General features: G+C 37.0%; 1 protein-coding gene across 1 annotated transcript in view; it reads left to right on the forward strand.

Annotated features, from left to right (window-relative positions):
* MBOAT2 (membrane bound O-acyltransferase domain containing 2) overlaps positions 1 to 23,446 on the forward strand; it is a 93,824-nt gene that overhangs the window by 53,686 nt on the left and 16,692 nt on the right. Inside the window, exons 4-8 of the mRNA XM_030944375.1 lie at positions 4,665 to 4,760; positions 8,655 to 8,710; positions 15,778 to 15,832; positions 16,623 to 16,806; positions 22,510 to 22,702. Coding sequence (XP_030800235.1) covers positions 4,665 to 4,760; positions 8,655 to 8,710; positions 15,778 to 15,832; positions 16,623 to 16,806; positions 22,510 to 22,702 — 584 coding nt within the window. The remainder of the gene's footprint in view (positions 1 to 4,664; positions 4,761 to 8,654; positions 8,711 to 15,777; positions 15,833 to 16,622; positions 16,807 to 22,509; positions 22,703 to 23,446) is intronic.

The following is a 23,446-nucleotide window of genomic DNA, read 5'->3' on the forward strand; positions in this document are numbered from 1 at the left end:
ACATACATTGGCTGATTGTTACCCTGGATCTGTGTGCTGCTCAGCTTGCTCATCAGCAGAGACAAAGCTCTAGAATTAACCTGTGGGTGTTCTTTCTTGACTCGCAACCCAAAATTTCTGAGGAACACAGGTAAAAGATGGAGGTTCTGCCTTTAAACCACATATGTAATCTTTGTATTCTAAAATATGTGGGGGCTTTATATAAGTTGGCTCTGCTGGCTCACTCAGTTCTACAAAATTTGTGTATGGTTGTGCTAAAGATGTTGAGTCAAGTGTATTTGGAGCAACAGAGTGTGGCAAAGATGAGCTTTGGAGCCAGAAGTTGATAGAGGTGTACTATGCTGAGTGTTGTTAAACATGTGGATAATGTGTTTGAATCTGGGTCTATGCTGATGGTTTGAGTGTGGGAGAACACTGGGAAGCAACTTCTGTGCTTGTTCTGCTCATCTGCATTCCTGGGCATCTGTGTTTGAGCTCCTGCTGTGGGGAGCACTCATTTCTGGATCCTGGGCTAGATGGAGACTTTGTCTGAGCCTATATGTCTTCCTGTTACAAAGGATGTGCTGGGCAGGATGCCTGCTGTATGTCCTGCTTTTGACTGGGACAATGCTATTTTCTTCCTAGTAGCTGGTGCATTGCTGTGCTTGGGATTTGGTATGAGAATGGTGTTGATAACACACTGACTTTTTGGTTGTGGCTAGGTAATGCTTGCTATAAGTCAGATCCATGTCAGTTTCCCATGCTCTGCCAGTGAGGAAGTGCACAAGAAGCTGTGAGGAAGCATGGCCAGGACAGCTGACCTGAGCTGGCCAAAGGGATATTCCATACCATAGAGTGACATGGTCACTGTATAAACTGGGGGGACTTACCTGGAAGGGGACTGATCTGCTCCTCAGTAAGCAGGTGATGAGTAATTGTGCTGTGCATCTCTTTTCTCTTGGGTTCTATTATTTGTTGTTCTTCTCCTTGTAATTTCAATTATTATCAGTATTAGTATATTTATTATTATGATATCTAGTTGCACTTGATAAACGTGCTTATCTCAGCCCATGAGGTTCATCTTTTCTTTCTACTCCTCCCTTTCCCCATGGGTGGTGGGTGTATGGTGGACGCAGTGAGGGAGTGGCTGCCAGCTGGAGTTAAACCATGATGCTGTGTCATGTGGAATGAAATTGTAAGGTAACACTGGCTAAAAATGCTTTGCCTGTAGGAAAAAAATAATCAACTGTTCAAACAAAATCCAACCACTTTACACTGAAGTGAACAATGCTGTTGTTGGGTTGGCTGTGCTAAACTTGTGAGGTCAATAAAAAAGAGGGGTACAGGGAGGAGATTGAAGTTTTCTGCATTAGCAGAAATGGTCTTTCAGGTCATTCTATGTAATGTTAGCAGTAGGAAGTGTAATAGGAAATGCATATCAAATTCCATCAGGATGTTTGAAGACTGGAAGAAAGTTCGTGTAATGGGAACGAATCAAACCCTTTATATCTCTGTGTGTGTATACATACATATATATATATATGTATATATATATACACACACATAGATAGAAGCATGCCTTTTTGGTTTTATATGTATACGTGCAGGTAAAAATTCCTGATATGTATGTTGCTTAATGTTAGTTGTCAAAACATGACTAGACAAAAAATAGTGATTAGGACAATGTATTTTATTTGCTAATAAGAGATTAATTTGCCTTTTAAAAAAATTGAAATAAATGGATGTTCTCTTTATGAACACCTTCTGTAAAGAAGTACATGGAGAGGCTGCTTACTTAGAATTTTCTATATATTGTAATATTTATTTGTATAGTTAAAGTACTTCATTTATGATATACTGGAATATACTTCTAAAAAACATTGAGTAGTTTACTTGATACATTTCTTTTTAAAGGAAAGATAAAATTTTATGGGTAAAACATATTGCATACTGTTTTTAGTGTTCTAAGATGTTAAAAATTGTAAAGAATTGAAATATTATATTAAATACCTGTACAAGAAAAGCCCGTCTATATAATAGGCTATGCAGTATTGTTTACTTAATTTCTTTCTTTTTTTAAAACTTTTAATTAGGAGTTAAGCATATCACTGTGTTCTGGTTTCTGGTACGTGCTACAGTGTCTTCCAGATGTGTCTGAATTTGGTGCATCTGTCGATAGATAAAGTAAGGTTTTATTGACAAAGATCCTGGGAATTAGTCACATTTTAAAATGAATGTTTTTATGTCTTTCTGTTACATAATACAGGTATTATGTTCATTGCAGGTCAGTTTGTTTAAAAGTTACTTGTAATAATAACAGTGTTGTGACTTGCTTGTAGCTGTTCATGTTCAGTCTGAAATACTTTCATCTTTCTGCTCACAAGAACATTATACAGGGAGAAACAAGTATAGAGTAGCATTGACTTTTAAGACCAATTGCTTTTCTGCTGGTGGAGAAAGTTGGGTAAATTGCATTTGTGTGAAGCTTGTAATTAGCTTTATAGCTGGGTAAAACTTGATGTGGTTGAGCTCTGCAAAACTTCACTCAATTTTCTGATCTAAGGGTTGGTGAATGAATTATTGAAGAGAGTAAAAAACATGTGGTAAGAGTATTCTAGAAAGTTCTCAAAACATTTTCAGATCTTATCTGATTTTCTTTAACTAAAGATGGATTTGCATGAGAGTTAGGATGATCAGCAAGTTGCACTACAAACCTGCAGAAGAAACAACAGGAATGATGCAAGCTGTCATAAAGCTTTTAAGTTTCTTTAGGGGAGAACATATTGCTGCACTTTGCCTGGTGAAATGACATTTCTCATGAGCAAGGGATGTGATGTGGCATGACTAATGTGCAGAGATGCAGGTGGAAGTTGAAAAGCATTGTATGGGTTGCAAGTTCCTGTGTTTTACTCATCAATTTAAAATTTTCAGTCTTCCATTCTGTGTGTAACTTGGAGCTGTGGCTGACATAACTGGAAGATAATTAAGACTCATAGTTGTGTTTACTGAGTGCAACAGCAGCAAACTTCACTGCTCTGTCAGAAGACAGCTTTTGTTTTAGACTGAAATATGGAATAAAATCAAGAAGTTTAAGGTGTTTTGTTTTTCTTTCTTCCATTTCTGTACTTCTTCAGTGTGGGTATTAACTGAATGTTGTGAGAAACCCCTACCATGTTGGTCATGATGACTATTGTTTATTTCATGGAACTGTGGATTACTTTGAATTGAATTTTAAATGACATCTAGTCCACCCTGCAAGGAACATCTTCAACTAGATCAGGTTGTTCAGAGCTCTATTCAACCTGAATGTTTCCAGGGATGGGGCATCTGTCACCTCTCTGGGCAACCTGTGCCAGTGTATTCCTACTATGAGCACTTTTGTACCAGTTAGTCTCCCAGAATAATACTGTTTTGAATAATACTGGATTATGAGTATTAATGAAAACAGAAAATAAACTATTGCTAAAACAGACCCTCTATTTTTTTTTCACCAAAATACATGTAATTTAATGGTATATAAGGTAATCTGTAATTTCAAAGTTGGATGCTTTAAAATATTCAATGGTTTATATATAGCGTGTTTTTCAGTTAAAGGTTAAACTACAAGTGTCAGATTGAAGAATAGTTTCTAAGACCTTAGATTTCTTAATAAATTCTTGAAAAATATTTATTTGGAAAAGAAAGTCATGTTCCAAAGTAGTCTTGCAGTGTCCCTCACTAGTTCACCTAAATCCAGTCCTGGCTGTGATTTTCAGCTTGTTGAATGAATATTTTCATTCTAACTGAATTTTGGATGTATTGTACAGCCTGCTGCAGGGATTGCACATCAGTCTTGTGCATGAAGTAAAGACTGTGGAGTTCATACATTAAAGTCCTAAAGGATTAGTTAAGTTTCTGCTGGCATTCACTGTCCTTTTGGACTTCAAAGAACATCTGGCAGATTTTGTGAGGTGTGTTGGCAGATCAGTTCTCACTAGTGTGGTCGAGAAAACGGTGTGTAAAACTAATTTAGTCATACATAGAACACTTTCACAGTTCATCTAGTTATAACATTGTAACACTTTTATAGTTCCTATATGTGTTTTTTCTTACATTTGCTCAGGATCAGCTTAATAGAAGACAAAAGGTGTCCTGTTCCTTTTTCACTCTACTGTGTTTTAATATGTGTATTTGAAAATTACTTGACTTTTCCAGTTCCTTTGAAAACAGCAGCAATACGATTTGTGGTACTGAATTTTGAATGCATAGCAGTACATGCAATGGAAATTATTTGATGTATCATTTTCCAAACTCTATGCTCATAGAGACAAAAATTAGCTCTGAACTACAAAACAAAAAACAAAAAAACCAACCTTAACAGATTAATTTTCTCTTTATAGGACTTGCAGTTCTTACAGTGGTGCTTACAATTGTAAATTCTAGGCTTTATGGGTGTGATTAAGTATTTTGGCTACTGACAATAGAATTTCTATGGTTGAACTGCACACTTTCAAATAAAAAAATATGTGCTTGCATAGAATAAACATTGCAAAAAACCTCAGGCAGAATAAAGTGTAATTACAGATTCCTATTATGTAATATTTTCTAGAAATAATTGGAGATTGAACTCTATTGAAATGGTACTTTATTCAGTGGAGAAATGTTTATGATTTTTAATTGAAATTTTTCCCTCATTTTCTTTCCAGGTATTGCTTTGTTTTCGCTTTAGGATACCTCACTGTGTGCCAAATTACTAGGGTCTATATCTTTGATTATGGACAGTATTCTGCTGATTTTTCTGGGTAAGGAGAAAAATAATCTTCCTATCTTTTCTTCCTAAGTGATACTGTATCTCTTGTTGTTGGGGATTTTTTATTTGTTACTCTCCCCTCCTCCCCCCCAGTTAATTGTGTCAACCTTTAAAACTTTGGGAGCATGTATGTGCATATTGGCAGACATGCAAATATATAAATAACTATGCTTTAATCACACAAACAGAATTTTTGTGAACAATTGTTCTTAGAACCACCAATGTGTTATCTATTGCCTCTTGTTCCTGGCTGAATGGCATAAAGGATTTGGTGGCTATGGGAGTTTTTTCTTACTGATTTTTCCATTAAAGTGTCTGCTTCCATCCTTGACAGCATGATGAACCTTGAATTATGTCTGGTGTACTTACTTGCCTGGCACAGTCTGATACCAGTTTTTGAGGAAAATCTGAACATTTTATGGAATTTAGCTTTTAGCTTCTTTCTTTTTTTCATTTTATGTTAGATGTTCCAGAAGGAGAAAGCTAAGTAGACAGGCACCTGGATGTTGAGGTAGTCACAGAGAAACAGAAAGTTTTGTCTGTTTGCCCTCATATTATATCATGAACTTATACCTATATTTGACTTGAACTGTATAGGAGCAAAACAGAATTAAATGGGCAAAATAAAAATAAACCATATTGGTAATTCTTCTTTCTACTGCAGATGCAGAGAAGTGAAGTACAACATTTCTTAAAAACAAGTTTGCTGCTGTGATAGTGCTTTTGTTGATTTAAAGGAGAGTGTATATTCTGGAGGACAAAAAAAAAGAGATGAGGAATACTTGCTAGTCTGCTTAAAATAATGCATTATATACTTTCCAGGGATACTGTGAATGGCAGTGGTCTCTGTAGTTTAGCATAACCTGTGATAGAATTGTACTTGTTAGCCTTGTTACTTCTCAGTCTTTATTGGTAACAGGCATGTAGTTGACAAAATTAACTTGTAGGCTGAAGCAAAAAGCTCTTATGGTTGAGTTCATCTTTTCTGTCATCTTTATCTTCTTACCTTCTACAACATCTTCCTACATTTGTCTTACATCCAAGTGTCTGCCTTCAAGCCAGATACCCAAGTTCCAGTTGTAGTCAGCAGAGATGTGATTGATGTGGACAGTAGAGGCTGGAGGGCATTGCAGCTGACCCAGCACTAAGTGTCTACCTGAGTGTGAACTGGGTCACTTGTCAGATGCCCCTGACTCTGGACCACATCTCCACTGGCTGTAATAAGAGCTTGCAGCACAGTCATGTGCATAAAGACACAAGATTTACTGATGCTGAACTTAATTTCACCATTACTAGTGAAACTGTAATCCAGATGCTGTCCCTTCCAGTTCACTGTAGGGCCCCTGCAGTGATCAAAGTTCTGAGCTGACTGTGGAAACGGTGTAATTGCACTTTGTTGTTCTCATTCTCAAAACAGTTAGTAGAGCTTGAGCACACCATTGCTCAGATGGGCCTGTACTGCTTTCAGATGTGGCTCTGATGGCTTGGTGGTAGCTTAGAGATTTCTCTTAGGTCTGAACATGTCCAAAGATTCCCACATCCTGTCCCTGGAGAAGTTCAAGGCCAAGTTGGATGGAGCAACCTGATCTAATTGAAGGTGTCTGCTCAGGGCAGAGATGATGGAGGTAGATGATTTTCAAGATCCCTTCCAACGCAAACTATTCCATGATTTATGAGCTCTGTGCTCTGGACAGAACTTTTCTGAAGCCTGGATCCAACTGTCTGATTGTGTGTTTGAGATGACAGATTGAAACCACCCTTTCATGCACCAGTTTGGGAGCTTGATGTATGCATATCACATTACATCTCTGGCATACACTGCCTGTGCTCCCTTGACATGAGACAGAGATTACTTCCAAAACAGGCAGAGAAATAAAACTTTCTCTGGTTCTGGGAGAAGAGAGTAAGCTCAAAAAAACCCTAAAGTTGCCTAACTAGCTGCTGAGCTCCAGTATGAGCAAGTTGTTCTTTCTAAAGATGTTGGCATGGATTTGTATATGGTTGGCCCCAAAAGAACTTTAATGTGTGTTTACCTAGATATTTCTCCTAGCATGCAGGGCTTGTCTGAGGTTCCCAAGCTGAGAAAATCTGCTCAAAATTTGAAGGAAGGTCTCAGTGCACTGACAGTGGAGAAAGCTGGGGACACCTCATGCTGGAGATGCAATTGCTTGTGCAGAGCTGTGTGGTCCTGGCTGCAGTACTAACAGATCCCAGCTGCCTCCTTTGCCTTTCTGCCAGCACCTAAAAGGGATTGTTAAAATCCTGCTTCACAGCCTCACTGTGCCAAGAATGACTCTTCCTCTTTTAGTCTCTAGATTTTTGCTCCTCAGCCAAATATTTGATGGTACTGGAATAACCACTTCAGGAGAGAAAAAAAAATAGAATACCAGGGTCTGCTATGATAACAATGACAGATTTATCAGCTGGAATTAATGTAAGGGCTGACTGAGCTCCTCCTGGACTCCATCCTTCCACCAGGCAGGACTCATGCTGTCACATGTCTGCTTACAGAAGGAAAGCCCATTATGGTTAGAGTCAGTTGGGGATTTCTGCCAGCACCAGGCAGGCCTACAGATTAAATGCTAGAAAAAGGCATGAGGGATTTATCAGACTATCTGTTCCTGTTTAGCCTTCTTCCTTTATGACTCTTGTGTGTCACTCTAGTCTTGGTATCAGGATTTTGGGGCACTGGTAGTACTGTAGAATTTTTTTTCCCCTGAGTGCATGTTGAGGACTGGAAATAATTGTGTACTTTGAAACCATTTTAACCATTACCTGAAAAGAAAATCAATTTGATGGACTGAACCATATGGCAAAATACTGTCTTGTTAATGAAGGAGGACTTGATGGCTTTTGGATTTTCTGTGCCAACTTAATATGTTACGAAGATGCCAAGTGCACTCAAGACGACGTGAACAAAACTAAATGCCCATTGTACAGCATTGCTTTTTTATTGTGAGGGTTTTTTCTTTGCTGTTGTTATTTTTCTTTCTTTGTTTGTTTGTTTGGTGGTTGTTGTTGGTTTTGTTGTTTGGGTTTTTTTTTTCTCCAGCTCAGATACTTCTAGGTAAATTCAACCCCTGATGTGTTTTTTGAGATCTGATTTAAACATTAAATTTCTAAATTGTAGTAGTTTACTTTGTGCATTCCCCATTGCTTCCCTACCCCAGGGAGGGCGTTCATAATGTTGAGATTCGCATCTCGCAAAAGCTCTTAGATACTATGAAAATAGTATAATTTCTTAGTACAAAACTGACTTGGATAGCCATGGCAGAATATTTCTTGGACATTTAAGATTCACTCAAGTCTACCAAATTCAGAACAAAGTGAACTCTGTTTGAGCCAGCATAATTATGCTGGATTTTTGTTTTGCCAGGTATATTTACTTGGAGCAAATAATAATTCTCGATGGAAAAATCAAAGATAGGATCAGGTGTTAGTAGAAACCATGGAAGTGGTCTGCATAGCTAAATAACTTATTTTAATATTCAACTTTGCTCTAATTTTCTTGTCCTTTACTTACTGCTGCCGTGTCTTGCAATGAATATAATTGCTCTGTCCTTTCTTCTTTGCTCTTCTCCCTGTAAAAAAAATAAACTGTTAGTAAAAAATACATGTGAAACACTTCAACTGTATTTGTAGAACCTAATGCAGCAATAAAAGACAGGTGTTATCAAATAATGCATTTAAGGCTTAAATTCTTCTCATTGCATTGAAAACTGCAATGGTTTGAGTGAAAAAACTAAACACTTTGTGCTTGCATTGAAGATGTTCCAGCTTAGAGTAGTTAACCTGGAGTCCTAATATAAATCCCCTGGTATTTATAAGTGAAAGAAAATCTTGAATTTGTCTCTAAATTGTTCTTTCTTCCCTTTTTTTGTGACAGTCCAATGATGATAATTACACAGAAGATCACTAGTTTGGCATTTGAGATTCATGATGGTAAGATTTCTTTACTGTGTTTAATTTTCTGTACAAAATAAATTTTACCAAAGTTCATCATGAGTCAGTGAATTACTTTGGACCAGTTTTGTGTTTCAAGGCAATATAAATTTCTGTGTCTCAGTTGTTTCATTGATGCTTATTAATGACAGTACTGAGAAATGTTGCTTGGACTCTACAGAAGATCTAAAAATGCTGACACTGTGCAGAAGATATGACTTATCAGACCAGTGACACTTCTGGAGTCGATGTCTAAAGAGCAATGATATTGTTTTGGGCTCAGGTATTGACTGTGAGATTTAACTAAAGAACTTCCAGATTCAGAGACGTCTGTCACTGACAGATGGATAGAAAAAGCACATGTAATTTCACTTGTTGAGCACCTTTTGTTTTAAAATGCTAATTCTTGAGCACTTCCCTAGTTTGTGCCATATATGCTGATTTTTATAAAACCTTTGTGCATTTCATTTTGTTTAGTATCATAATTACACTCATAGCTAACAGATTGCTGTGAACAGGGAGATTATCTAATTATGTTTATGTCTTTCCTCCTGTCAGATGTATCCGTCAGGTAAGTGGGCCCTGTGACAATGAATCCTAATGTTGGCTTTCATGGGCAGAATAGCTAGGTTTTCAGTTACCTCGAAATTCAAAGGAGTAATTTTCATTATAAAGTTTGAAAATGTCATCTCATAAATCTGTCCAATTAGCTTGAATCACTTGGAGCTACAGATGTCAGTTGAAGCTTTGGGAGTGTAGCTCCAGACACCTGGATCAAGACACCTGCTGTTCTGATATTGCTTATTAACACTATGCATGAAGTTTAATGTGTTTCTGTCTCATATGCATCCTGGCTTTAGTGCTCTTGGCGTTTAATGTTTTTTCCATTGTTAAGTGGCACTGTCTAGAGAAGCCTGTGGGCAAAAACTTTCAGGAACATGAAAAGTTGGGAAAAGACCTTTTTAAAATATTTTTGTATGAATGAAAACAAATAAGGCTGGGCATATCTAGTTGGTCAAAGACATTGATGGTTACCTTCCAGAGAAAATATATTCAGAAGTAGTAATTTTGCAATCTAATCAACTGAAGAACAGAGTACACAGGTTAGTGGAAACAGGTTATTATAAGGAAGTAATAGTTCTGGTATCAAGCATGAATGCTTCCTCTCACTATTATTTTGCTAGGGGAAAGAGCTATTCTGAATTTGCTGACATCACGCACAAATAGTGGAGTGGTGGTATGGAACAAGCATGTGAGTGTTCCTGGCAATCTTGAGACAAATGTTTCATTTAGTCAGCTCTATTCTTAACTTTCATCATGAACTAGACTAGATTTTTTCCTACTTAAATTAATTCAGATAATTTGTATTTTCTTCTGGGTTTCTTTATACACTGAATTTTTAGTGTAAGTCTTGACATTTTGTTCCTTACTGACCTTTAAATTCTTTGTCAGCCCTTGAGTAGTAACTAACAGTATATTGGAAAAATTTCTCTGGTTGTGTCTGCAGTTTAGCAGATTCCTTGAGTTGGATGGTCACAGTTGCAGTTGTAAACATGACTTTCAAAGTTGATGTGACCAATGTCAGCTCAGAAGCAGCTGATAGTCTGGTGTCATGAGATGATAAGAAAAGATGTGCAGGGGAGACTAAGATTGCATTAAAGCAACATTTTTTAATCTTACACAGCCTAAAAGGGATCCTTCATGAAAAATTAATGAAAACAAGCCTTGCTGTCAGTGGGCTTTTGTTCACTCTACAATGGTACATGTTTCCACTGGAAATTACTTAGAGATATAGGGACAGGAGAGGAGATAATGTTGCAAATAATTCTAAGTGATTAATGGTGCTCTGAGCTTCTAGTCACATCAGCTTGGCTATATTAAACACCAATTACTTTATTTTCTTCCCTCATTTTTTACCACTACATCCAATGAGTGTAATGAAAATAAACAGCTGGAAAAAAATGTTGCTGTATTGGGAGTTCCTGGTAAACTTCAAGATTCCAGTGGTAGCTGGATTGGTATTTGGTGAGGGCCAGTCTTCTGGACTTGATCTTTCCATGGCAGCCAGTTTGTTGTCTTCAGCTGGTTTCATTTGAAGGTCCTGCAGTGAACTGAGTGTAGCCACAAAGGCCACTCACTCTTGCTGCATATTCAAGTGTCTGTCTAGCTAAGTGGATATGCTTGATTCCAAGCTGAAAACTAGTATGGAATCCCATACACTAATAACAGCTACCCCTATAACTGTTAGACCCTTGTGCTCTTACCATGAGGGATTTTTTAAGCAGGGAAATTAAATGCAAGTTGCATATGATTTGGACTTGATGATCCTTGGGGGTCCCTTCCAATTCAACCTATTCTCTGATACTGTACTTTAAGCTTGCTGTACAATACAAACATTCCAGAAGTTTGCATGGATCACAAACTTACACCTGAAGAGAACTGGAGTATGCCTTTCATGTATTCTGATCTGCATTTTGAACTTCAGTCTTTGGTAGTTCTTACCTTGCAGTTCCTTGTTACTCAAATGAGCAATGCCAAAAATTAGTAGTCAGTGTGTTAACATTTGCTTTGTATTTTTTGCTGATTACCCCTGGCATCTCACATGTATATTCTAAAGGGAGAAATGTTTTTATGTAATTTGGAGACTGCTCATGTCCATATTAATTCTTTATGTGAAGATTTAGTTTTGTTTAAGCAACACTTCAGGCGAATAACAGAGTTAAGGGAGAAAAAGGAATTTTATTTTTATTAGAACAAAAAATTTGCAGCTGTTCAACAAAAAACATTGCTTTCTAATACTTCTGTTAATTATATCAGTGAAACTGTCATGGTGTAGTGCTGTTTTGGGGTTTTTATTTGGTAACTTGTTGCTTTCTTATTATGGTTAGGATTTCCTTTTAATGCTCTGTCTCCATCTACCTCTTGATTTTTATTTATTTTTTTAATGTGCTCTCTTTTGTGATAGTGACAGCATGGTGATTGTTGTTTCAGTATCAGTTACCAAATTATTTTTTATCATATGTATCCTTAGTGGTTAAAGGAATTATATTGTATTTTTACCCTTCTAAGTTTTCAAGTATAATTTTGTGCCTCTGTTTTGCTTGTATGGCTCTCTGGATATGAAGACTTGTAATTTTTCTTGCTTTTTTTGTAGGTTTTTTTTCAATTTTACTCAATGGGCATTCTACCTATTTGTCTTTGTCGCTGCCAGTGTGGTAATAACAACTAAAATTGTTATTGGCTGTCTTTGGATCTTAAAATGTTTTAACAACAACAAGCATTTGGGCTCAGTTGGTGATTCACTTCAGAACTACAAAAATTTACTGTAATTGCAACAGAGCCTGTGATAGGATCTATGGTTATTATTAATATATAATCCTATGTCTAGGCATTTTTAGTTACTGATTAGCCAGATTTCCATACAAGTATAAAAGTGGAGAAGTTTAACCACAAAGATGGGGTGATAATATTTGTAAATACTGTTGTAGTGAGAGCTGAGAAGCAGTCATAATATCCCATAATAAAGTCTGTGTGCCAGGATAGTGGTGTGTGCCTAAGGGCGTTGGCTTTGTTACCGTTAGGATATGGGCTCTTGAGAAGGAATGTAAAGACAGAACTTCCTCATGATGTAGGCCACTTGGGAAATTTTTTTTTCCTGATGATTTACATAAGTCTTTTACCAAGGAAGGAACATAGGAGTCTTTCCTGCTTTACAGATGAGAAAATGGAGTTACAGTTGCTGAGTGACCGAATTGTTTCACCTCTCTAACAGATGTTCAATAAAACCCATTTTCTCTAATCTCTGCTGTGTGATTTGGTAGTAAGAAGGAGCTGCAGTTTTTGTGGTAGTCTCTTCATTTAGGACAGAAGAAAGCAATTTTTAAAATCCCCAAAGGAATGCTACAAAACCTCATGAGTTCCCTAGCAGCAGTGTGCTGCTGAAATGGGAGTTCTTCATCTCCAGTGTGTAGTAGGTAGGGAACAGCTATGGTTTATCAGCTCTCTGTTCCCATGGGCTTGGGAAGTAGTGAATGTGTATTTATTAATTCATCTCATGTTGAATAAGCAGCAATGTAAGAGCACCTCTTCCATGTTTATTTTCTATGATTTAAAAAATCTTAACAGTAGCTTCCTGAAAGCTTTCAAGAGTATGACAGAGATCATCATGTTCTTGCATGCTGTGCTAAGATGATGAATGGGCCTTGAAGGCATTTGAAAAAAAATCCAACAAAGCAGGGAAAGCCACTAACCTGACCTCAAAGAATCTGCTGGCTGGAGGGAAACCTTCGTGAGATAGGGAAATGAAAAATTAATGGAAGCCTACTTGGATGCAGTATGTTTTAGACAGCAAGTACATTGCTCACAAAGTTATTTGGGCCTTGAATGACTTCATATGTATGTATGTAACAATTACATACATAACATAACTAAAACCTGTTTTAAACCTGTTTCCTCCTACCTCTCCAAAACCATAGATCATATTCCATTGATTAGATTCTTCTATTTCAGGTTTGAGGGTCTTTCCTCCTTTTTCATCACACATTTGTAATATGAAATATTTCATTTGACTAATTACCTTTATTTAATGACTAATCTGGCTTTATGCAAGTTCATTTGGACACACTGGGTGATTGCTTCCTCTTTCTGACTTTAGGGTAAAATACTTATATGGAATATAATGGCAAAGGAGGCTCCTGCTCTAGTCAGTTTACATTGTGTGGGCTGTGAGAGACTGAAGGCTCTGTATGAGGCACTTCACTATGCGATGGGATCTACATCCATCTATAGGTGTCTTTGTGTTAAATTTCTGTTTATATTCAATTCAGAGATTCACTACCTGAGAACTGTAATATTATGGCCTTAGAGGTTACGGAATCTTTCAAAATGCTTCTTCCACATTTTTTATTCAGTACCTTTATCAGCAGAAAAGTCTCATTGCTACAGAAGCAAGAAGATATGAAAATGTAATGATGAGGAAGAGAAGGTGATGCCTTGTGAAGGCTGACCTAGAACAGAGACTAGACAGAGCTAAAGAATAAAGTAGGTATTTATTAGCAGGCCTCAATAGATCCACCTTGGGCAGCACAAGAGCCCAGCCAGGGCTACACTGCAGGTGAGCCCAAAATGGTCACAAGAATGGATGACCGGGCACAGGGTCTCACAGTTTTCTAAGTTCTGGTTCATTAGCATATTGGAGTTAATTGTCCAATTACAGCTTTAGCCCATGATGTCCCATCCTTCTTGTTTTTCTCTCTTCAGTTCACCATTGTTTATGCTCTTGGGCCTGAGATCTGGATCGGCCATCCTTGGGTCCCCAGCTAGAGAAGGAATTGTTTTGTCTCCCTACTCTGTGAAGAGACCTTACCATCCCCTAATATGAAGCCCAGACCCACATACTAAAGCAACACAGAATCTGAAAAATAGAAAAGCTAAAACCTGAGGCATCAAAGGTGCTGAATGAAATTAAGGGGTGATAATTTGTTCTTCAGTTTCTTGCCTTGAATGAGTCTGAATGGAGATAACTTTTGATAACTCTGAGGGACCAGGACCAAGGAAGGCATTTTCCCAGGTCATATTGAAAGAGAGGATGTGGCAAGTTGGTAGCTCCCTCTGTATTCTCAGCTTTGTTGAAGACCTAAAGTGTGGTTTTGAAGTCATAAGTGTGTATAGATTGTGGCCACACTGGAGTCACACACTAAGACAACAGAATTTCCTTCTTTGTAGATAACAAGTGTTTCCATGAGTCATAGAATTAAATTAGCTTTTACTTCCCCTCAGCTCCTCAATCTTTTTTGTCATAAGGCTGACTGATTTTGATATCTAAAAAAAAATTGGCTCCAATTGAAACTTACCCTGGATCAAGAATAAGGGCTCCCCTCTGTGGATTTACTGGCATCAAGGAGGGGGGTTGAAGGCAACCTTTCTATGACAGGAGGACTATCTTCTATAGAAACATCTATTTTCATAAAGCACATTAGGATTTCATATTTATATTGCCCTGCTCTTTTGTCAAACTTGATTAGAAATTGGCTACTGGGTTTAAGCACTGCTGTGGAGAAAGATAATTGAAGTGTGATCCCATAAATTTGATTTCCTTTAGGAAGCTATGTGGATAAAGTTTTTAGTACTTGCAATGGCAAAGAAAAAATGCAAATATGAACAGCATGAATGGCTGCATGTGGGTGTGTCTGAGCCACTAGAGAAGGCTGCAGGAGGAGCTGAAGTGGTCATTCTGGCAGGCAGTGCTGGCTGGTATTAACCAGGGTTGTCTGAAGGAGGGAGCTCTTACTTTTTTTGTTCCCCTGAATTAGTGTATTTCATAATAAATGAAAATGTTGAAAGTCTCATTTTTTACTTTTCTCTTTCATGAGAGTACAGATTTTGAAGACTCTTTCTCAGGGATAGGTTGCCAGCATTTCAGAAATAGCCACATATGGCAAGAAGTAAACTCAGTCTTGTTGAACTTAGACTTGGACTGCCCCCTTCTGCTAGCAGGGGTTAGAGCTTCTTGTTAGTGCTCAGGAAAAAGGCTGTGGCGCCCTTTACTGCCATGCCTGCTTCACTGGAGCTTGGTCACAACCTTTCCTTGCAGTGCAAAGCTGTTCTTGAGGTCTGCCGTAAGTTTCCAATTGCTAAAATCTCACTTGGACTGTGTCTGTTTTATGCATGGAAACCGCAGTGACTGTGGCTATGACAATGGCCGTGTTTTGGGGCTTGTCCTGTTTCCAGAATTGGAAATAAAGGGTTTTAAAACCTGCAGACTTTGAAGTCTCAACTAATGTAGGAGAATTGTTTTTGTTAGCGCTTTTTTCAAGTTGTCAATGCTTTCCTGAAATCGACATGATTTCATGGCACTGCTGCATATAACTGAAGATATGAGAGTTTGTGATTTTGTCAGTAAGAATTGTTTGATCCAACTCCAGCAAAAATGTTATGTGATATAATAGCTCTGAAATTGCTTGAGGCATTATGAAATTACATTGCAGCATGAGGCTTATTCTGCTTAGTAAAATGTGGGAGGATTTAGCTTTTCTTTATTTTTTTCTTTTTCTTGTCCTCTTCCCTAGGAATGTTTCGGAAAAATGAAGACTTGACTCCATCCCAGAGGTGTTTAGCTGTAAGGTAGGCTTTCAGACATTCTGTTCTGGGGATGTTTTGTGTATTTTCTTAATGCTCTGTGCAGTTTCTACAGCTCAGGTTCAAGATAGAGTTTACAAGCTCATATAAAACAGATCCATGTTTTTATATATTTTCCATTTAATTTGTATATCTGTTCTTCTGAAAAATATCACTAGGAGTAGATTTTATAGTTACTTAGAGCATTCTAAGTTCCATGCAATCTATGCAAATGACTGCCATATCAGATAGGAGACTAGTAAACAGTACATGCATGAAGTAGTTGGTGAAGAAACATTGTTAAATTCTGTTTTTCAGTATTTAACTTGCCTTTTCTCAGTTCTTTATTCGGGACACTTGAAAATAGTATGTTGCTTTGGGCAAGAGAGTGTTGAGACATTTGTTTTAATTGAAATTATTGCAAATTAGCCCAAACCTTTGTTTATTGATTCAATTGTTGAGGGGAAAAATAGTTTATACAGTTGAACAAACACTTAGGAAAACAGCCCTCCCTTTCCTTCCTCAGGCTCAGCTTCAGTCAAACACCTCTGCTGGGCAAGGAGAGACTCAGTAGAGTTCAGGAGGTCTGTCTCAAAATGCCCAGTATGGACTGGAAAGAAATGCTATGTGTAGAATGTTTCAAGCTGTGATTACAAAAGACAGACAGACTGCTCTTGTCCATGTGGTTTTTACTGCAGTTAGAGTGTGTGCTAGCATGGAGTGTGACTTTTCCTACTGTGGAAATCCTGAAGAGCTACACAACCCATCTCACCAGTTGCTTGTCTTTGAATTACAGACGCATGCCAAGTCTACTGGAGTATTTAAGTTACAACTGTAATTTCATGGGTATCCTGGCAGGCCCGTTATGCTCTTACAAAGACTATATTACTTTCATTGAAGGCAGATCATACCAACTGCAACAGTCTGAAGCAAATGGGAAGGAAGATACAAAGTATGAACAAACGGATCCTTCCCCAAATGTAAGATGTGTGACTCTTGCAGTGCTGATGCTTATGGAATCATTGCATGGAAAGCTTGGTTTGCACTCTTCATTTACAGGCATAACTGCTGAGCTGAGTCTGGAGTTCATTCATCAACGGAATAGTTCCCCGTTCAAAAAGTTACATGCTTATTTTTTAAAGGCAGGTTTTCTCCATGGTTTCCAGTCTGGATCTTGTGGATAAAAGCAGATTAATTTGGAGCTTCCTAACAAGTTTATATGGTAAAAAGCCACCTTTAAATGGAAACTGTTCACGCATGTTCACTTCAAAGCATATACTGTGCATAAAAACCCAGTCATATGTAACAAATTGAAAAGGTCATAGAAGTAGTTTCATTTTTCATGCTTGCAGTCATGTAGAGAGGTATTAAAGAAGGATTTTGATCTGAAGGTGTGGTAAAAGATGTACTACCCATAACACTATGAACAATACTTCAGGACACATAAGTCTTTTTTTCCTTCGGTCAACAGAAGAGAAGAGACCAAATTTTTTTCTTTGGTCAACCGGGGAAGAGACCAAATACATAGAAAAGATAATACAGTTGATCATGCCTTACAGGAGAGATTGTATGACCTGAATTTATATCAAAAGCTCACAAAACTTTTAAAATTTAGTCCAATTAGGTTAATGCCCAGAGTATTGAATATTATCTTTTCACTCTTTTCATATTGTCTGAAGTAGTAATGTATCAGGCATTTAAATTTACATGTGCCTAAGATAATTCTTACCTCCCATAAGAGGCAGATTTATCATGGGGTCACATGGGTGGCTTTTGCTAATTCCAGCACCAGTTGTCCATGTTCTGCTTGTCTTGTGAGACCAGCTGTTGCTGGAGCAGATGGAGGTGTTTTCTCACATGGAGCTGCTTGTCTTGTCCTACCATCTAGAGGTCATGGCCCCACAGCTGGGCCGACAGGGAGTGCTTCCCAATCACTTGGGGCATCTCCAACCACTTCCACCCTTGGAAAGGTAGATGAGGACTCTTAGCATGCTCCATTCTACCAATCTCGTGTGATTGTAGTAACTTGCACGACTGAAATCTAAACTCATGGCTGGAGGATGATAACACTTGAAGGTGCTCCACGAATTGACAGAGCACGTAAGCTCATGCAAGTGAGCTGTGGAACATGTTAGGAAGGGTGAGACGCTGAGAATTCCTTGTGTAGATCAGCATCACATGGCCCATACTCTGCTTTGATGTGTTGTATCCATGAAGTTGCAGGCACTTTTGTTTCTAAATGTTGTTTTGGCCCAGTAAAGTCTTGTGTACTAAAATCCTATTTCTGCAGAAAAGTGTTATGTAGTAAAATTATTGCAAATAAATGGAGATAAACCAAACCTGCCTGTATCAGTACTTCTGGACACACATCCACTGATTGCCTGATAGGACTTCCTGGCTTTTTACCACATAAACTTGCTAGTACTATGGATGAGGCCAATAGAAATAAATATAAACCTATGATGGCTTCTTCTTTCAGGTAAGTGCTTGTCCTTAAAATTATTTGCTCTTAAGATGCTTGAAACTTTTGCAATTTATGCTGCATTAGCTTTTGACATAAAAACAAAGAGAAGCTGTTTATGCTCCTGATATTTCATCTCCCAACTGGTGTTAGAGAAATCTGGCTGCATTTTATAACACCAGTGAGTATTGTGTGCTTTTGGAGAAAGATGAATGACACAATTTCACTGCATTTGCTGTATCAATTAAAATCTGTCTTGTTGTAGAAGAATATTTAAATACCATTAACTTTATATTAATACTTTAAATTTGTTATTATTTCAAGAAGAATAAATTTTTAGGTAACTCAAAAAAATTTGAAATGTAGTGGGGATCAGCAAATGTCAATGTCATAAATAAAAAAGAATCCTTGAGCTGAGTTACAGTAAGTTTCATTTATTGTTAAATACAATTACATAACTGAAGTAGTTCGTGCCAGCCTCCTCCTCTATAATGTGTGTTGACTGCATGATGTAAACTTGGATTAGTACTTTTGCTGTGTTCATTGCATGTTAGATGAAACAAGTCACCATATTAAAACTTACTTCTTATATCCCTCCTATTGTGCCTTTTTGCAAGCTATCAGTTGTTGGTGCTCAAAGTGGTGTCAACTCTCAGAAATTAATATCTGTCTTTGTAAGTTTCTTTTTATTATGGCTACCCTTAAAATACAAGATTCCTATCAGCAGATATCTGCTTTCTTGCTTATTATGCAGAATCTTCCTACAGGTTATACTGTTCTTGCTTAAATATCTATAGTTTTTGTCTGAGGTACCAACCTCCCCAGAATGTGCTTTAATACCATTCAGTATTATGTATCAAGTACTGATTCTTTATCAAATCAAGAACAAGTTCATTCAAATAAAAGTTTTGAAGATTCCTCTCTACTTTTTAAAATCTATTTTTATATGTTATACATGTTTATGCAGTAATTTATTTCTAAAATTTGTGAGCTCTGTGAGTGTTTTACCTTTATTTCTTCAATTAGGGGTTCAGGAGCAGCTTTCTTTCTCCAATTAGGTATCTAGCTTTCGATCTAATTATATTCCCATCTAATTTATGCACATCTAGTTTTGTCCTGGCAATGTCTTCTAGCTTAAGTACCTCCTTTCCTTCCCAGTGTTGATCATGTTTCATATTTCTATACAGGTATGCTCAGTTGTTCATCAAAACTGGATGAGACAGGTCTTTTTACCTTTTTGTTGTAAAATAATTTGTATTTTATGCTTCTTCTGAGGTCAAAGTTATCCTGCATTTTACTGTCTTTTAATTCCTTAACAGAACAGTTATTTTGCTATGTTGAAAACTTAAAATTTAAGTAAATTAAATGAAACTTCAAATTACTTCATCCTTGTAAAAATTGACCAACCCTCTTATGTGACTGTGCAATTCAGTGATTTCCCATTTATGCCTTGGCAAAAAAAGGTTAATTAAATAATAGGAAGTGAATGAATGTTTTACCAAGTGCATTTCAATAGGTAATTGAAAAATTGAACAATGATTTTGTTGGTGTCATTGCACAGTGTTGTAGTTTGAGTCAGATAATTTGATTTGTCTGAAACTAACTTGTCATGAAAAAACAAACAAAAACCCACCAAAACCTACCAGACATACCACCACACCTTCCCACCAAAAAAAATTCCAACAAACCAACCCCCTCCTGCAAAATGCCAAAAATCTAGGTTTTCATCTGATTTGTTTCTCTGACTCAACCTAAGGAGCAGGAGCCAAACCTGCAGGGAGGGAGTGGAGGCGGGGCAGGACTGCTTTGCATTGCAACCTGTGTTTGGCTTGGCCTCAGAAACTCTGCTTAAACCAGTCGTGGAAACAGCAGCTCCCCAGAGGTGGGAGATTTATTTCCACCACAATTTTCTAAGGATGCTGTTATTCCTGATTCTGGTCCCTGTAAGTGGTGTCAGAGTGCTGGGATTGATAATTATTGAGTGAAGTAGTGTAATTTTAAAAAAATGTTTAATTCATGGCACAGTACTGTATGAGTTCATTATTTTTTCTTAAAATAAATTTTGTTGAAAACCTGATGCTCCTTCATAAAAGAAGTGTTTTCACCTCCACAATTTAGTTAACAACCTTCAGAGAAATGCAAAGCCTATTTGGTTTTGAATAAGCAGGTGAATGACATCTGTTTACTAATAGAAAAATACCCAAATAGAGGCAGTGGCACAAGGCAGGTCTTTGAATAGAGATAACATTATAAGTGGCCAAAACATTTTTTGAGACTTTGTGGTCATCTTCAGATGGAAAGAACCTATTTTATATATTCATACTTATGTTTTAACTTGCACGTTACTGTTACCAGCTTATTGTTTCTCCTGCAGAATTGAACATGACTTGTAATTATGGCTTAGGCCTTTAAGTTAAATCCTTGCAAATGTCTTCAAACTTGGGCTGATGCCTTCTGATACTTACAAATATCAGACTTTTGTATTTGTCAGATACTGCTTACCAGAATTAAAGATTCATTAGTATTAGTAGTAACTGATTTTATGAACATACATTTCTATTGAAGATCCTGAAGGTGTTAAGCCAACTGAACTTTCCCTCTGCTGTAGCAAAGAGAGGGATTGTGAATAGTTATGAAGCAACAAAGGAATGCTTTTGGAAAACTGATGCTCTTCATGTTGAACTCTTGTAATAGAATAAAGTATTAAAATGAAGTTCATTAGAAAGCAAATATAACAAAAAATTAAGCACCAGCTTTAACCATTAATAGGTAGTTGCCTCCTGAATTATCTGGCTGATGTTTTTTGTGAAATCGTTGGGACTCCTGATCCCCTCTGAAATATCTTCTGAGATGAGCCAAGTGAAATATATGCAATATCCAAAAATACCCTCACTGTCTTCCAGCTTTTCCAAGTCTCACTCTTTAATCAGCTTGTACCACTTCTTACATCTGTGCAACTGGGTGAATCTTGATATGTTGTGTCTTGCCAAAGTGTGTGCTTTCAGTTGGACATTTACTGCCCCATTCTGTATCATGGAAAAAAATTGCCCTTTATTTCGGAACTAGATGTTGAGCTGAACTCTCAGTGAAGCAGGATGTTATCTTTAAAAGTTTGGATGGGTGTACTGGAAGCAGCACAGACAGATTCTGGTTATATTTTTGTTCTGATGCTTCAAACAAAAGTAGATTGATTGTTTTCTTGTCAAGTGTAGTATCTGTGTAATTGTAATGTAAATTAAAACAGTAATGTTTAAATATTGAGATTGCATAAAACAAAAGCTTGAAAATTACATTTCAATGAATTAGCTCTCAAGCTTCTCTTGCTGATGCCTGCTTTAGTATGTTACTGAGGTCTTTCACAAAATATGGTGTCTGCCTTTGGGATGTGGATCAGACTAGAGGCTTAAAGCAGTCAGTGTCAGGCATATATTGCTTATATTGCTCTGTATGTTTTATAATAGAACCTTAGAAAAGTTCTAGTGAAGATACATACTCTTTACTGTGGTGGTTATAGCAAAGCTGAGTTTTGAGAAAATTTGAGTAGGTCCTATCTAAACACCACACTTGTACATATCTGTGAGCATTTATTTGTACCATTGTAGCTTGATCACTCTGATTGGGAAAACAGGTCCATCTAGAACTGATTGGCTGAAATTTGGGCTGAAATTCATACATAATTTCAGTATTTTAGTTGGTTTAGAATTTAGATGCTTTGATAATGTAACAGAGAGGATTGATGTATTGAGTTGGGCAGAAATTGAACACCTGCATTATGCCAAGGGTCCTGAAAAGAAACTGAAGTTTTGCCATTGTTCTGGAATCTCTGCAGTAATAATCTTACTTTGTCCTAGATTATATGTTTTGTGTTATGATGTCTTAACAATTTAATTGCTTCAGCAATTTGACAAGAAAATAAGGAAAAAAACCTGACTCGCAGAAGGTGCTCTGGTTATTAAAAGTTTTAGAGACTCACTGTAGTCAGACTGGATTTATTGTTTTGACCATGGGAAGTGATGCTCACAACTTGATCAATATAACAACATTCCTTGAGTCTCTGTAAAACAGGCATTTTTTATAAACTATTTTATAGTTGCTTGTATATATATTACTGAAAAATTAGCATATATGTATGTCTGTATAGGGAAGGAAGATTATAACTTTCCTTTGTTTCCAAAAGATAAACAAAAAAATGAAGCTTACAGAATCTCCCTTAAATTTTCAGATAGCCGTGGCACAGAAGCTCTTGATCTGTGGACTGTCCTTACTCTTCCACATGACTATTACAAAAACTTTGCCTGTGGAATACAATATTGATGATAACTTCAGAGCTACAGCATCATGGCCTGTAAGGTTTTTCTACCTGTATGTGTCTCTTATGGCTGCCAGACCCAAGTATTATTTTGCATGGACTTTAGGTAAGTATATGTTTAAAAATATAATAATAACAGAAAGAGCATTGATGAGTATCAAAGAGTACTGAGACTCATCTGAGATGTGCACACTTCAGTGTGTATTAAAAAGTGGCAGTGCCCTCTTGAGGCCTTAGGGAAACCTGATTGCATTTAAGTCTTTCAAGGTATTAAGTACATTGAATAGTGCCTCTTTTTGGGAAGTGATCACTCTCTTTTTAAAAGGTGATAGTGTTCCAATGAACAGTAACTTTAAAAAAAGAAAAAGTAGTAGTAAATCTAATCTGATGTGCAATCCTTTTTGTTAATGATTTTTAAAAATTGATTTTGATACCTTTGTTTTTGGCATATCTTCAGAGTTAATTTTAACCTCTTTCTGTGGTTAGTTATCAGAAATTTGCTTGATGTTATTCAATCACAAAAGAAAATTAATACTTTGGAATTCAGGTACATGATACTGTTGTGAATAGTAGGTGGCATTTTCAGAATTTGATGGGTGACACTTCAGTTTTTGCCTTAGTTTACTAAAAGTTTGAATGACAGGTGGGATAACGTGCTTAGTTACTTATTTAAGACACTTGAATAGGTTATACCATTTAAAGAATATTTTGCATTTCCCTTCATGTTCCTTGTAAAAAAACAATGTGTACAACAGGAAGATGCTTTATTTAAGTAAGCTGACGTCTTCAAAGTGGCTCACACAACAGATTTCTTCAGCTTCCTCCTCCTCTCCAGTTTTGCATATTTGTC

Source organism: Camarhynchus parvulus, chromosome 3 (assembly GCF_901933205.1).
Source record: "Camarhynchus parvulus chromosome 3, STF_HiC, whole genome shotgun sequence".
Lineage (NCBI taxonomy): Eukaryota > Metazoa > Chordata > Aves > Passeriformes > Thraupidae > Camarhynchus > Camarhynchus parvulus.